Source organism: Tachysurus vachellii, chromosome 23, assembly GCF_030014155.1.
Source record: "Tachysurus vachellii isolate PV-2020 chromosome 23, HZAU_Pvac_v1, whole genome shotgun sequence".
In the NCBI taxonomy this organism is placed as follows: Eukaryota; Metazoa; Chordata; class Actinopteri; order Siluriformes; family Bagridae; genus Tachysurus; species Tachysurus vachellii.
In genome coordinates, this window is record NC_083482.1 from 10,657,338 (window position 1) to 10,674,113 (window position 16,776).

Consider the following 16,776-nt stretch of genomic DNA (forward strand, 5'->3'; position numbering starts at 1 on the left):
GAAGCTGTTCTTGGGTGAAGAAGCTGTTCTTGTACCTGGTTGTGCTGGTATTTGGGGCTCTGTAGTGCCGGGCAGATGGTAAAAGAGCCCTTTTCCTTTCTCTGGTTATATACAGTTGAGGGCTGGACAGGGAAACACTAATAACGTTTTCGGCAGTCCGAACCGATCTCTGTAGTCTCTGATGTCTGATTTTGTGGCTGAGCAAGTAGAACTGTTTCTGCAACTTCTGAGTGAAAGTGAAAGTGACATGACATACAGCTAAGTATGGTGACCCATACTCAGAATTCGTTCTCTGCATTTAACCCATCCAAAGTGCACACACACAGCAGTGAATACACACACGGAGCAGTGGGCAGCCATTTATGCTGCGGCGCCCGGGGAGCAGTTGGGGGTGTTCTGTGCCTTGCTCAAGGGCACCTCAGTCGTGGTATTGCCGGCCCGAGACTCGAACCCACAACCTTGGGGTTAGGAGTCAAACTCTCTAACCTTTAGGCCACGACTTCCCCAGAAGGTTAAACTTCAACTGGCTAAGAAAGTACATCTTTGTTAACCCCTTTTTTTTACAGTGGTCTTGATGTGGGTGTCCCACTTCAGGTCCTTGGAGAACTTGAATGCCTTCACTGCAGCCACAGTGCTGTCCATGATGGTGAGTCGGTGGAGTGCAGGGGGGTTTCTCCTGAAGTCCAATATCATCTCCACTGTTTTGAGCGTATTGAGCCTCCTGTCTGTAGGCAGACCCGTCTTTGTCCTCGGTGATGCCTGTAGTGTCGCCCGCAAACATCAGGAGCTTGACAGGGGGTCATTAGAGGTGCAGTTGCTGGTGTACAGGGAGAAGAGCCGTGGGGAGAGAACACAACCTTGAGGGGTGCCAGTGTTGGTGGAGCTGCTGTTTGACATTAAATTTCCCCAGTCTCACTAGCTGCTGTCTATCTGTCAGAAAGCTTGTGATCCACTGACAGATGAAGCTAGGAACAGAGAGCTTAGTTTGGTCTGGAGGAGTGTTGGAATGATGGTGTTGAAGGCCAAACTGAAGTCTACAAACAGGATCCTCACATAAGTCCCTGATTTAATCAGGTGTTGCAGGATGTAATGCAGTCCCAGGTTTACTGCATCATCCATGGACCTGTTTGCTTGATAAGCAAACTGCAGGGGGTCCAGTAAAGGTCCAGTGAAGTCTTTCAGGTAAGCCAGAACCAGGTTTTCCACTTTATAAAGACAGACGTAAACACCACAGGTTTGTAGTCATTAAGTCCTGTTATTTTGGGGTTTTTTGGGAGGGGATTGAGCTTTTGAAACAGACAGGGAGTTCACACAGCTGCAGTGATCTATTGAAGATCTGTGTGAAGATAGGGGCCAGCTGGTCAGCACAGGTTTTCAGACAGGCTGGTGTCACTCTGTCTGGCCTGATGCCTTTCTTCTTTTGTTCTTTCAAAAAACCTGGCGCACATCATCTTCACTGATCTGGAGCGCAGGATGAGGGAAGAGGGGTTACTGGAGGTGTTAAAGGTTGTGTAAAGAGATGGTCAGAATGTGTGTGGTGGTTTTGAATCTACAATAAAACTAATTCAGATAATTCAGCAAGTTGTTGATTGGCCACAGTGCTGGGGGATGGAGTCTTGTAGTTGGTGATGGCTTTCAGACTTTTCCAGACTGAAGCTGAGTTAGAAGTGAACTGATCCTCCAATTTTTTAGCATAGCTCTTCTCTAATGTTTTTATTCAGTGTGTTCCTGGCCTGATTGTAGCACTTTTGTATGTCGCTCTGGATAAGGGCATCTGCTAAATGCTGTAAATGTAAATGTAAATGTAAATGATTGTACAACACCCTGTCTGCATTTTTGTAGGCATCATCTGTGGGCTGACAAAGATATGTGAGTTTTGCTAAGATGTCTGAGTTTATAAATAGCATAAGTACCAATAAAGGATATGGATTATTTCTTAATTGATAAATTGGTAGCTTTATGTCCTTACCATTTTTGAAATTATCTGTATTTAGTTTATTTATATTTATGAGATATCTTTGTATATTGTAGCATTAGAATGTACCTTCACTGGACACTCCAAGAAGAAATGGCATGCTAAGGATGGTGTAGAAGAACTCGAATGTTCTGCACAGAGCCCTGAACTCAACCCCATTGAAGACATTTGGGATGAACTGGAACGCTGACTGTGCACCAGGCCTCCTCACCCATCATCAGTAACTTACCTCACTAATGCTCTTATGGCTGATATCCAAAAAGCTATGCTTCAGAATCTAGCGGAAGTTCTACCCAGAAGAGTATAGGTTATAATAACAGTAAAGGGAGGAACTACCTCTGGAAAGGGATGTTATACAAGCACAAACAGGTGTGTTGTTGAAGTGTCCTCAAACCTTTGGCCATATGGTGTATGATTGCAGTCATATTTATTTTGATGTTTCATGAAGGTTTTTTTAGTCAGCTTTTAGTCATTGCACTCGCCATCATCACTCATGATTAGCTTAGCAGAAAAATCTGAAACCAATGCAATTCGTTACATTATCAGATTTTAAGGAAATGACGTTCAATATGAATGCATTTGATTTTAAGTTTACTGAAGTGCTTTGCTGTGATTTTATCTTGATAGATCAGACCTTTGTCTTTTCTGCTTCTGTATGATAATAAGCATAATTTTTTATTAGGCTTCCTCTACCAAAAAAAAAAAACCCAGAAAATCTATAGAGATGTTTTCAATCATTACTGATGAGGCAGACATATTTCAATTTAAATGTAACTACACATGTCCACAAGTCATTTTATATGTTCATTTGTGTAGTACGTATTGTACATATAGTGAACTTGTTGTGTAGTATGTTCCAAAAAGTAGGTTCTCTGGAAACAGTTACTCCCTGGACTCAGCTTCAGATGGATAAACAGATAAGCAGAAAGGCTGATGTTGAATCACGAACTTGTAGAAAACTGGAAAGTTACTTGTGATTTATTTAATAACACTGGAATACTTACAAAATTTTTTTTTTGTATTATGGCATCATCTGCCCTAAATGTTATAACTTAATGATGTTCCATGACACTGTGTTCTGCTGCATGATTACTTCACACTGCCTCTTCACACTTCACATTTTCCTCTTCACAACTGTCCTAAAATAACACTTTTAAGAATTGAAACAAAAACACATTAGTCTAAACAGACTAAAAAAGTTGCTCCTCAGAAGCGATTTGAATGATTGAGTGAGCTCCCCGAGCACCTGTACGGATTCACAGAGAACTCGAGGTCTTTCACTTTTTCTCTAAAACTTGTTCCCAGGCTTTGCGTGTAATATCTGTGGTCTGCTTGCAGATGCTGCCTTGGCAGAAAGATTAAATGTAAATGTGTGCAGCAAGACCACTTTTAAATCCCATAAAAGCCCACAGAGAAACAAATTCCACAGGCTTAGGAGAATTATCTGTAGTCCATGCACGTCATGATCAGAATGGAAAGTCTTAGCCATTACTGCTGTGGCAGTCTATAGGTTTTTTTTTTTTTTTTAACAGATTTCTTCACACAATTATAAATCTGTCCACCTGCATAGCACTTTATGGTTCTAGGTTCCACATTTATCCTGGCTGTTATGTGTACGAGACAGCTTGTGACATTCCAACACTAAAACGCACGCACACTCCCTCTTTAAAGTTTTTTTTTATTACAAAGTGGAATAAACAGCCTCTCAGGAATGCAACTACACATGGTAGAAGCTTTGAAGTCCAATATTCCTGCCCGCAGTTATCTTGGTTGGTCAGAGGATACGTCATCTCAGTCTTGTTTTTTCCTTTCAATTAATAATTGCACAAATATATTCATACTGCAAAAACTGCTGCCATGTACAGTATACGTTACAATGAAGCCAGTTTTTGCATGAAAAATGTAGAAACTCACAGTATAACATTTTCAAAGCTCATTGCAATTAACATTAAAACAGTTTCCCCATCGAACAAAAGCTTTAACAAATATATTCTCTCCTCCTTTCAATAATAATTAATATTAAACGCTATTTTACATCATATATTTAAGCAGTGTGTATTTCAGGAGGTTAGTCAGCATGTTTAACTGTTGCAAATACACAGCAAAGTCCTCAGCGCTCATCTGACACCTAATATGTTTCATCCAGATGGATGAGTGAACACTAGGTGAGAATCTAACACTAGGGATTTAGCTGGGCATGCTGAGGAACTAAATACAAATATGATTTTTTTTTTAGATAAGAAAAACACCCTTTAATCTGTTGAGTTTTGCTTTTTTTTTGCAGAATATGCACATTCAAGTAATGACTAAAATCACTTGGACAAATACTAGCAAAAGAAAAAATACATTATTATTATTATCATTGTTGCATATAAATACCTGGACATCATCTAAATGATGGAACAGGTGTTTAAACCCTGGTTCTTTCTATTGTCACAATGCCTGAGTATCATATGATCCTTTAATATAGATAAGAAGGAACTTGTTGAATCCTGCCCTTTCTGCTGCAGCTCATCAGCTCATTTATACTCTAAATGAAATCTGTCTGTTTAGTTATTGCACAAAATAGCTGCATTGTGTTAGCCAAAATGCCCAAGTAAGTTGGACGTTGCTTTATTTCCCCGTTTAAAGTGTAGATCGCACACGCACGCGCTCACACCTTTAGGTATTCGTTTTTAAGGCGGCTCAAGCGCGTGCCGTGGCTGCGAATTATAAGCGACAGCAGCTCATGTTTGTCCTTGAGCGCGAGCGCGACGTCCAGCGTGTTGCGCATCGTGTCGCGTGTGTGGGCAACCATGGCGAGGAAGTCGTCGCTGATGCGGTGTTCGTCGCGTAGCTCCTGCTCCTGGCTCTGTTTGAACTTCACCTCGAGCTCGAGCAGCGACTTTTCGGAGCTGGAGAAGGCTTCGCCGATCTGCACGCTCTCGCGCCGGAGAAACTCGCCGTAGCTTTCCTCACCGTCCAGGTCGAGCGCAACGCTCCGTCCGATGCCCTCGAGCACGCGCGCCGCGTCCTCCACGTGACGCTTAAGGATGGTGAAGTCGTCGCGGATCACCGCGTCGTTGTCTTCCTCCAGAACGCAGCGGGTTTCATCTTTCACCCTAAAGAGCATCTGGCAATGCTCGGGGTCGTCGTTTTCTTCGTAGTAGCCGTCCGGCACGAAGTAGTGATGGAAGGTGCCATTGGACATCTCCGGGTACAGCGGGCCTAAATACGCAGCGCCCAGGCGCAGATAAACCACACAAACCGCCGCGACTATTTTAACAGACAGCATCATTATTCAGTTTCTTCATTCAGCGAGAAAAAAAGTCCATCGATCTTCTCAAGAGTTTTCTTTAGGGTTTGCATGCAGAGTGATCTGTCTTTTGTATGACAAACATTCTGTCAGACATATATCCAGAAAGCCTGTGCAGAAACCCAGAAACTGCTTGTGTTTCCTGTAAAGATCTCTCCCTAATAGATTCTGACCTGGTGCCTACACGCTACAGTGAGATTTCAGCAGAGCTGAGATGACCAGTCCTCGCTCGCACCGAGTGTGTGCACATCTGGTTCTCTGAGACAGCACTAGGTTTAGACTAATGATCCCCCTGCTCCTGCTCTCAGATTACAAACCCGTCACTGCTACACTTAGAAAGCAGCACTCAGCTGGCAGCAGGACTGTTTTACACAGGAGTTTGTTATTAGAGTAGCCGGGGCTATTAGGAACTTTAAGTACTAATGAATTAAACAAAAATACACAGTAGAGATGTGACTGCTTTATGTAACTATTGATGCATGTTGAAGGTGACATACTTTTTCTTACTGTTATTTTAATCTAAAGGTGTTGTGTTCTTTTTTATGCATCTTTTTCAGTAGACTACAGAACAGCTATTGAGTTATGGGACTAAGAAAGTGTTAATAAAAGTGCAACTGAAATTGCAAAGAACCAATAACCCGCTGACCCTGCACTTAAATTAGTCACAGCAGCTGACTTCAGCAGCTGTCATGTATTTAAACACACTAGCACCACACACCTGAATGTCTTATTCCACTAGACATCTCTTATTATTCCTAGTTTAAATATTACTTGAAGATCGTGTCACTGAACACATTGCTTATCACAGCGGTGATAAAAAAAAAAAAACTTTACATAGTAATATACATTTGTGCAGACAGGTCTCTTCCACCCGTCTCTTTTTTCTCACCCAACTGTTCCTCGTGACAGTTACTCTGAAAGAGCTGCTGAGTGATGATGAAAGGTTACGACCCCCATAAAGTCAGGAACTGCTTAGGCAATGACATCATTTTTTGAGGAGATGGGAAAGGTGGGTGTTCTGACAGGTGTGTGCCAACAAACGAAACACACAAACTATAATATAATAAAATATTATTATATACTTTGTATGATCCTGGTACAGAGCTGGAAAGAATAGAATAAAGAAGTCATAAATATGTAAAAAGGATGTCTTTGATACAGCTAAGCACGAAAGGAGGAAAACCGTTTCCTCCCTAAACTCCCAGCAAATGTGTTTCCAAGACATTTCCAAGCATTAAACCAATAGACAGAGTAGTGTGTGTGTGTGTGTGTGTGTGTGTGTGTGTGTGTGTGTGTGTGTGTGTGTGTGTGTGAGAGAGAGAGAGAGAACAGACGGTTTGTGTTTGTGTGACTGTATGTGAGAGTGTAGTTTCCTTTTTCACTACGTCAGAATCACTTGTTCTCAGCCTTGCCTTCACCAGAGCCTCTTCTAAATTACCTGAAGTACCTTTTCCTAGACATCCCAAACCCCCTTTGAACCTGGTTCCCCCGAGGTTCCTCCCATACGCATCCACTCTGAGTAGCTCTCTACACTGTCAAATCAAGTTTCAGACTCTTCTTAACGCATCTCAGTCTGTGTTTAAGTACTTTTTAAGCATCAAATGTTTTAACAACTGAGGTAACGGAAAGTATTTATTATCCATCAGTTGTCAAGCTATACAGTCTCCAGTTTCCATTGGTTAGCTGTTTAGCTGAACTGATGAGCCATTGCAATCAGGAGTCAGTGAGCACGTAATTGACATATAAACATAACTGTGTAAACAAATGGATTGGTAGATTGCAGGCTGAGGATACTATTTCTAACCCAGTTCTTCTTCCAGACTCTTCACCAAGATGATGTAGCATAAATATCTTTAAAGTCAATATTTTGTAGCTAGAACATTAAGGGAATCACAACTCTGTGCAGTTCCTTTGAGGTTGTGCTGAATCCAAGCCATTGGCAAGGAAAAAAATGGGCACGGCGAACTATGCCATTGAACCTCATATGAACTAAGTCTATGGGCCAGGTTGGATATGGAATTTATGGAAGTGTAGTTGATCATGAATCCTTACAGAAAGTCGATAAAACATTGTCTCCCTGTACATACAGTTCTTTCCATCTTTTAAGAATTCATGGGTATTGAAGCGTTTGTGTAAGAGTGCAATAAAATGTTGTGCTGTGTACAGAGCCATCAGAAAAAAAGAACATAGCAATATTGTTTTCTCCTTTTGAGTCCTGTGAGCTACACAGAAAGAATGATCTCACCAGCAGCAGCTTATGGTTATGTTTTATCGCCTCAACCTAATATAAGACAAGATGCTATTACACTTGACTTTTGCTAAAAAAAAAAGCTACTGTGTAGTCCATTTTAAATGTAACCCCATAATACACAGTTGAGAGTTGATAGCAAGCATTCATCCAGCATATAGTATAGAAGCTAGTTTGAGCTGTTTTAGACATACCATTGTTCAAGAGAAAAAATCCACCCTATGTTTTATTTCCTATAATTAATTCTGATTATTTGATGTAAACTCAAGATATTGGCATCCACTGAGTGATTTTTAAAACAATTTCTCCTCCACTGATGATGTTTCTTGAGTGGGGATGGGGCATTGTGAGTCTTGCGTCAGAGGGCCTCTCTTCATGTTTGTTGTAGTTCCACTAGGTGCAAAAATAAGTCTATGAAACTAACTTTTTTGTACGACTGATATACATATATATATATATATATGGTGAGTCTCTGCCCCACCTGCCCTTATGGATGAACTTCCACTTGATCGCATGTAAAGAAATAAAAGATAAATTGCAAAAGCAGTGCTTTTATATATCACTACAAAGTCATGCCATCTGAACAGACCTTTTTCTTGTGGCTGAAAATCCAGATATAGGCAAGATTACAACACCAGGCAATACAGAAAGCTACCGTAGCATCTGGTATTCTAGTAACAGTTGAACATTTATTTAGACTGAACAGCAAATGGAAATAACAATGCAGAATATCAGACATTATTAACCATTATTAAATCCAGGAGGATCTACAGATCTCTTGAAGTGTGTGTTAGAATGATAAAGCAAGAACACAAATGAATACTTTAGTCCCACAGCAGCCTTTTTCACTTTATCACACATATGTTCCCTGCACACAGGCCAGCATTGACCTCAGAGCAAGCTTCCAGATAGCAGCTCAGCTGCCCACGAATATAAACCTGGTTTTACTTATCCTGCAATTAAACGCCCTTATGACACAATAGCTAAAGCCACAATATGACTGTGGGACTAAATCCAGACAAGTATATTTACATAGTTTAGTGCTTCAAGTAAATGACATCAACTGGAAAAGAGTTATCAGCCATTGTATTCATAAAAAATAAAAATACTGAGCCAAAGACTGATGACACTGTAATTATATTAAATTGTATTATTTATTCTATAGAAGCGTATAATATGTATATACTTAAGATCCTTCTTAAACAGAGTAAGGCAACTGCATTGGAGTACACTACTGCTACAGAAAACAAAGCATACTGCTATTAGATTATGTGGCTTGAGTCAAAGCTTACTCAGCAGTCACATCTAATGTGATGAAACCCTCTCAGAAAGTATCTGTAGTGTTTCTGTTTAATGTGCGTGTGTGTGCTCTCGTCTCAGAGCTCACAAGGGCATACAGTGTAATGAGAGAGGAGGGAATACGGGAGTGACCTCTGAAGAGAGACTAGAGATCCTGAAGCTGTTCATACTCATACTCAACTGCTCATGAGATTTTTCCAGTGGATTTGTGGTCGAGTGCTTCGCTGCCAGCCCCTGGATTGGCTTACGGTTTGTCTTTCTTCAAAACTTTTTTTTTCTCATATGGAAACATATTGAAGCCAAATTTATTCAGTCAGACATTTCTTCCCAAGCACATAAGCACAGACTCCAAAAGATCTGGACCTCATAATATCAAAATAATAAAAACCAAAAAACAAAATTGAATTATGTTTATGTGAGATAAAATATTTCCATTCTGCCACTATAATTTTGTAGTTTAACAAAAAATTATAAAACCAAGATATGAAGTCCAGAACAAGATAGAACTAATTGTTTTGGATTTATATTCAGTCATGCTTTTAATGTAGACAGCCCATGAAATCTGATTTTTCAGGGCTATAAATTGTATATCCTCCTGGGCAACATGCAGTTATTATAACACTTTAATTCATATATAATGTAAGTGGAATATTTCAGTAAATATCCATATATTGGTCGCTTTTGGTGTTTGCATATTGCCTTTTAGGAAAAACCTACATCTTCAATCAACTAAACAACTAATCCTACCCTGAAGCCAACACCAACCTGGATAACGTTTGTATGCGTGTAAGAAGCACAGCACTGGATCACAGTTGTGATCTAACTTATTTTGTCTAAGTTAGAGTTCGTGTAATTTAGCAGATCTTATTTGTACTTCTGAGGAACCTGGAGGTAATCGCAGACATAATTCTTCATGATAAACATGACAGACATTCTGAATGGACTGATTGTCTGACAAAATATTATCTCTGACATTGTAGAGAGAAAGAGACTAAAAGCTGAATTTAGTTGTCCTCTAGACCGACGGATTCCTAGCGTGCAACTCTCCCTGGAGTGCTGTTTCTTAATGTCTTGCAGTGCTGATACCGTATTGATGAGATCAGAGACTGCAGTCATGTCTGTGCTAGAAGAAAGCCACCATCGTTAAACCATAATGGCCAACACATGTGGCTTATGAAACAGCGGTTACACTACAGTGCTCTTCCTTTTGACATTCGTTAGCCCATGATGGCTTAATTGTGTATATGGAACTTAGGGAAAGAAAGGAAACAATCAACAGTGACATTACGTAATTTATCGAAGGATAAGAGAAAAAATAAAAGCAAATAAAAGGCATTTGGCAGGAGACATTGGTTGGACATATAGGCTCAAAACAGCCTATATAGTCTCTGTTTGTCTATAATTATTGTTATATTTTGTAGAACTGCAAGTAACTAGCATCCCATTCAGCTGAATTCTCTTGTGTCGAGTAATTGGTTTTGGATCCACCATGACCCGTACCTGGATAAAGCTGTTTCTGGATGTGAGTGATATTTTGTAGAATTGTTACTTGTGAAATCTGAGAATCTTGTAATGAGATTTTTTCCTATTTGTTCTTTTAAAACCACAAGCATCCTCCAAATTCCATTTCCAGGAAATAACCTCAAAAATGCACTTATACGCATTAAAACTCTAAAGTATTATTAATAAAACAGCCTTTTATAAGCCATGAGTCAAATGTATTACACATACATAAGATGTCCCCTGCTGCTTCCTGCTGCTTCCATCATCAAACTTTTTATCCTTGTAATACTAAATAAACCTTTTTTCATTAACAGATCAATTCGATTTTTATTTATATTGAAAACTTCCCCATACACATCCAAGGTTTTCTTTTCTTTTCTTTTCTTTTTTTTTTTTTTTTGGAAGTTTTAAGTAGCTTCCTTTTAAAACTGAAGTTGTTTGCTGCCAAACCAGCTGCTAAAGACCTGAGGCATCAATCTATCAGTTCTGTCTATCTACACTGCTGAACTGAATGGAAAAAAGTAAGTGTTTAAGGACAAGGAAAATGGCTGGAAGGGAAAAAAAATACCACAAGAGCTTTCCAGCGAAAGTATCGGGTTAAAGACACGGTAACAATATACAAATACACCAGGTCTATATCCTAAGTGACACTCTACATATAGGTCCCTCATCCACCTCAATCAAATAACCCTGACAGCTGGTTCTGACAGAACCACAGTTTACATACAGTACATACTGTTGATTAACAGATATGCAAATGTAATTTTACAAGTAAATGTATCAAAATAAAGAGCTATATGAACAAACATCCTGTTTACCAGAAACTCTTGAATTTTGTTAAAATGCCAAATAACTTTTAAACCGGATCCATTTATTGTTCAGAACCATTATTCTTTGGTGCACTTATGGAAAACATTTTATAACTGTGTTCAATGTGACTTGTGAATGATGTTTTTTTTTTAAATGTTGCAGTGAAGTCACTTTCTGACAGAATGCATAAAGGTTCTGATGTATGTAGAAAGTTTCTCTTTCAGAATGAATTAAAAACAAAAGTCAACAATATGGTTCCAAAGATAACCATTAAAGAAAGCCAAGAACCCTTAATTATCCAACAAATCTCTGAAGAACCTTTAAAGAGCCCTTTTATAAGAAACTAGCGAACTGAAATGAATTACGACAGAGTTTGGGAATTAAAAGAACCTTGAATGTGACATGTAGCATTAACTCAGACACTGTAGAGCTGCTGTGCCTAAGTATTTAATAAATGCAATTGACGTGTAAATGCTAGCCAGAGTTCCTCTTTCACATTTCTTTGTTGGGTTTCCTGAAATTTCCTTGATTGGGGTCAAAAATACAAAACCAATGCTGGACCATCTTGGCACCACTTTTTTGATTGCAACCTTTTTTTAATATGAATCTATTACTCTTTTTTATTTACTGTAATAATCAGTTGTATTTTAAACAAAACATGGTGTAAATTGTCTTACTACCTCAAAATGATTTATTCCAGCTATCCTACTTCACAGTCCTGATATCCTAAAGTAATACAGAATGTTGTTCCTAAGACAGACTTGATATTGATTTAAATCTGATTTAGCACATCTGATTTGAATCTGTTGTAGTGGAACGTGGAGCAATATTTAACAGAGGCTATACATTTCTAGACCTGGAGTGATGGGTTTACTTATTGACTTTTGTTATGCACTTTTGGTAAATCCAATTCAGCTGCAATTACATTAAACATGCTAACATAACCGTCAGTCAGAAGAGCATCTGAGTATTGTCACGGTCATGCTGAATAGTAGGAGGAATATTCTAGCTATGTGCGATTCCCTTCCTTTTGATTATTAGTGAATGAATTTGTTATTAAATGTATGAATGATGAAAAAATCATGTAACTTCAAGATCTTTACTTCAAATGATTTCAATAAAATTCCATTACAGGTTTTTTTTAAAGCACTTTTAGCTGCTTTTTTTAGTTCCTAGATGAACAAAGGGCATTAAAAATAACAGAACATTTGTCTTGTTTGTGATTTTAAACCCACAATATATCAATAGTGGTATGGCAAAATAATAGTATTTGTTGTGCCATAGACTGAAAAAAGTAACTGCAGTGTAGTTTCTGTTTCATTCAACAATGGCATGGAGCAATTGAGAGCATTTTAGCCCACATCCTGACAATGGCACTATGTCCAGCTACTAAATTGTGTGTGTGTGTGTGTGTGTGTGTGTGTGTGTGTGTGTGTGTGTGGTGACAAATGTAGCATGGTTTCTGAAGCATTCACTACCACCCACCACTTTTCCACTTTCCAATACATTTAGACTTTTTTGACCATTGTCCTCAATGTAAAGTTAGTGGATATTTTGAAGCTGCTGCACCGTTTCTGTTGTAAACTCACACATGGCTCCAATTCTTAAGACTCAATCCTTTTATCTGTCATAATTAAAAAGGACCCTAAAAAAAGATTTCTATCGAGATTCTGTATCACGATAATTATTAGTTGCTTTTGCAGATGAATAAATGCAAAAGCTGCAGACTCCTAATTCTCTCTATTAAGAATGCCAGAATATGTCAAAAAGAAGAGACGGGCAGTGAAAAAGAATTAAAGAAAGGAAGACAGACAAGAATCAACAACTAGCAGGCACCCAGAAGCGAGGGCAAACTGTGATCTTTCTGGCAGGGTGCTAGTTTCCATCCATGAGGATATGAGGGGCCTCTTTGTTCCCCATCTGTCAATCTGAAATGTGGAAAAGAGAAAAAAAAATTAATTGAGGAACAATTTCTTTTATAAGCACAGCCTGCTCACATACCTTTTTCTCAAGGGAAGGTTTACTTCTTGGGTATAATTCAACAATTGCAGACAAATTCAGCTACAATTCTATTAACATTTATTCATCCGGTTTCAGTAAATTAGTAAACAGGATGCTTCATTTGAAACAAACCAAATGTCAAAGAGTAAATCTAGCCAAAAAAAAAAAACAGCTTTGCCTTGTTCTTTTATTACAACAGAGCTTCAGGAAAATTCAGAGCCCGTCAAATTCCTTTTCTTATTTAAATTATGGCTATGACAGATTTTATACCAAGCATAAATAATGTTGCTACAGCAATGATCTCACCATAACAACAAACCAGCAGCAAGTGCTGTCAGTGAGATTTATAGTATAACCCATTTTGATAGTATCTGTTTCCAACATTGTGGTGTGTTCACATGTGTAAAAGATATTTCATATGTTGTTCCGGGGAGGTATTTTGGGCGAAATGAGGCCAAATCAGCAAAATGTTGACCTTTAATGTAATTTCCAAATGTTGACTTTAGACTGCAGTAATTCTCCCTGATCATGAACCCTGATGTTATTCCTGTGTGCATACCATGTCTGAATTTAGCAGTGCTGGGATTATATGAACCACCTGAATAATGTCAAATGAGATTTTCCACACAACCCCTGAAACTGTTCCATTATCATGTTTGTATGTATGTGTCTCTTCTGGGTAAACAGTTATTCAACAAATACATGGCTAGATCATCAATTTGAACAGTTTTTTGTTTTTTTGTTTTTTTTTGCTTTTGAATGTCTTTTATCTTGTGTGCGTTTCATATGCACGAGTCTTCCACCTCTGCTGCTTCATGTTCGCCTTGGTGAAAAGCTCCTAGCTCTCTCACTCTCTTTGGCCAGACCTTGTAATGTCTGAGAGAATCAGACAGATTAACTAGAAGGAGATTGCAGCAACTCAAAGGATCATTGACCTGAGAAGACCTCATCCAGAAGTTTCTGGTGTAGAATCAGAGGCTCTAATTCACGGCTAAGAAAATAAGTGCTGCAATTAAATAGATGCCTAGTTAGGTCATTCTCCAGAGTTAGGCACTGAAGTGATGGTTTCCTTATAAAGACTAGAAGACATCCTGGTTTCAATAAAGTCAGATGTTTTTTTAGATCTAAACCAAATGTTAAGTCAGACATGGTAAGGAGTGAAGAGAAGAACTATCAGTGAGGTAATGAATATGGTTAAAGGTTCTTCTTCAGGTTTAAAATAGCCCAAGTGTATGAGTTTCTCCTCCTCAATCTCCTCAGTTTTCTGTTTTCTCTGGTGTCCTCCAATTGTCCAAAATATGTAAATAGGTGCACTGGCTGTCCTAAATTGCCCCCAGTGTGAATAAGTGTGTAAATGTGTATAAGAATAGTGCCCTGTGATTGACTGGTGTCCCAACTGTGTGTCCATATTTTGATTTGAGGCACCAAATCCACAATGACTCTGATAAAGATAAAGAAATTGCAGAAAAAGTTTAGAGTGTTTAATATAGTTCCTGATGTATTAGAACCTCAAGTAGTGAGCGCTAATCTGTGTGTGTGGTCTGATTTCCTGTAGGTAATAAACAAACTAACAAAAATCCATAATTGGTTATAAATAATAAATAATATATTATTTAAAAAATATATATTATGTAATGTGACAATAAATAAAAATGAATTGAAATATGAATATATAATTAAGTGTGGTAGAAAAATACATATTTTTATAAGTCTAAATATTTTTATTTCATTTGCTTAAATTGTTTTAGTCATTTCGCCGTATTTAGACATGTAACCTGCCTGTGAAATGTGCACAGGGCTTGGTGTTTAGTTTAGTATTTAATATTATTTGTTAGGTTTTGTATTTAGTCAGTCACACAACTTACCTTTTTTTTTTCTTTGTGATTTTTTCTTTCTATTATTTCAACATTTTGCATCAAACAATGAACATGTGCCTTTAGGCCGGCCCTAATGATGTGGATCTGTATGTGACATTAACAGCAACAAACAAACAGATTAACATTTCTCAGTAATAACATCTGAGTCACTTTATGACATCAGTAGCACCGTAAAAATGCTGTCTCACATAGGTCAAGCGTAGATAAGTCACGACAATGACTCCAATGACGAGGAACAATCACGTTCCTAGATTTGTGTTGGAAACACGTTGGTATTAAAGGCTCTTTTCTGAGATTTCAGAGATGAATGGTGAATGGTGTTAAAATTCAAGGTGTACCTACTGTACATGCATTGGTGTTTTAATCGTGTTTTCTGTAGTGAGGTCAGCCAAGGCTATTTGTTAAACTATGTTTTACTCTACGTCTAATCAGACATTTCAATCTGCCACTGAAAAAGCATGCGAGCCAAAGAAACCAAGAGAAACCCAAGAGAAACCCAAGAGAAACCCAAGAGAAACCCAGATATTATGTCAAAGGTGGTTTAAAAGTGATACAGTGGCATATCTGATTTGCATTGCTGGTATTTAAAATTACCCCCAGAAACACAAATAAGTAGCAGCCTGGTAAAACCCTTCACATGGTCTAATTTTGACATTTTCTACTACATAGTTCTGAAAATACCAAGTTTTTCTGAAATAAATGTGGTTTACCCACAAAGTTCAAATGGGAAAAATTGTATTTAAAGAGTCCACTGAAAGAGTTCCACTATATACAGTATATAATCAAATCCACTTATGATAATCTAAAAAGTTTTATTGGTAAATTAAAAGTTTAAAATGATAATTGAGTTACTCATGAGTTTATTTCTGACTCATCGTCTGAGGTCAGATGAAGTCGCTTGCAGCATTGAAACATGAGTCTCACCATCATCTCTCATTTGTGTAAATAGTAGAATCACTGATTCATTCAACAAGCTCTGTTCAAGTTATTAATGCTTTATATTGGGTCATTTAAACACTTTAAAACTTTGAGTGTGTAAACTCTTCTGTGATAATGTGACAGCCCATGAGTGAAACTGAAACTGAGTGTTACCTTTTCTGGCAGGCAGAAATAATAGACAAAGGCTAAATTATTTTGGCTGTGTTCCAGAATTTAGCTAAAATACCACCCGACAGGTTTTCTCAGACCGCCAACCATCTAATGCATAATTCCTTTACAAATTTACATGTATTATTCTTCTACAGGTGACATTTTATTTAATGTGAGTTTGTATGTACTGTCAGCTATCAGATGCTATTTAAAACATATATATGAGACATTTTAATCATAAAATTTGTCTTCATGTCTGGTGATTGAAGGACAGTAAACAGCCAAAACGCTTAGTTACATCAACAAAATGCACTAATAAATTTACATTTATAAAATAGACATATGTGTAGCCCAATGATTAATATTTGTCTTAGATTCAGCAATATTTCTGCATGTGTCTGCATTTGTGTGTGTTTACTTGTTAAAAACCCACAGGTGTGAAGTATATTCAAACAAAGAAGCTGTTGAGAACATCGTGAGTCAGTGGTTTAGTGGGCTTCTTCTTTTTAGCCAGAGAAGGTGGGGGCTTTTGCATGCCTTCCATATGCAGTAAGTGTTAAGATTTGTGTGCCTGTACTAGTGCGCTAATGGTTGGAGCATGCTCAGCCTGCGGTGGAGTTCAAACCTCCAGGCGTCTGCCAGCAGTGCTGCCGTGGGACTGGAGCTGTCTCCGTCATTT

At 38.2% G+C, this 16,776-nt stretch overlaps 1 protein-coding gene across 1 annotated transcript; it reads right to left on the reverse strand.

The window, feature by feature from the left end:
* Window positions 1-3,609: 3,609 nt before the first annotated feature.
* fibinb (fin bud initiation factor b) lies at window positions 3,610-5,558 on the reverse strand. The gene has a single exon (XM_060859626.1). It carries the CDS (start codon window positions 5,250-5,252, stop codon window positions 4,629-4,631), a length of 624 nt encoding a protein of 207 aa, XP_060715609.1. The 5' UTR covers window positions 5,253-5,558; the 3' UTR covers window positions 3,610-4,628.
* Window positions 5,559-16,776: the final 11,218 nt, after the last annotated feature.

Bases quoted from the DNA above. Each gene is read 5' to 3' on its own strand.
- fibinb (XM_060859626.1), bottom strand. From the start codon at position 5,252: ATGATGCTGTCTGTTAAAATAGTCGCGGCGGTTTGTGTGGTTTATCTG.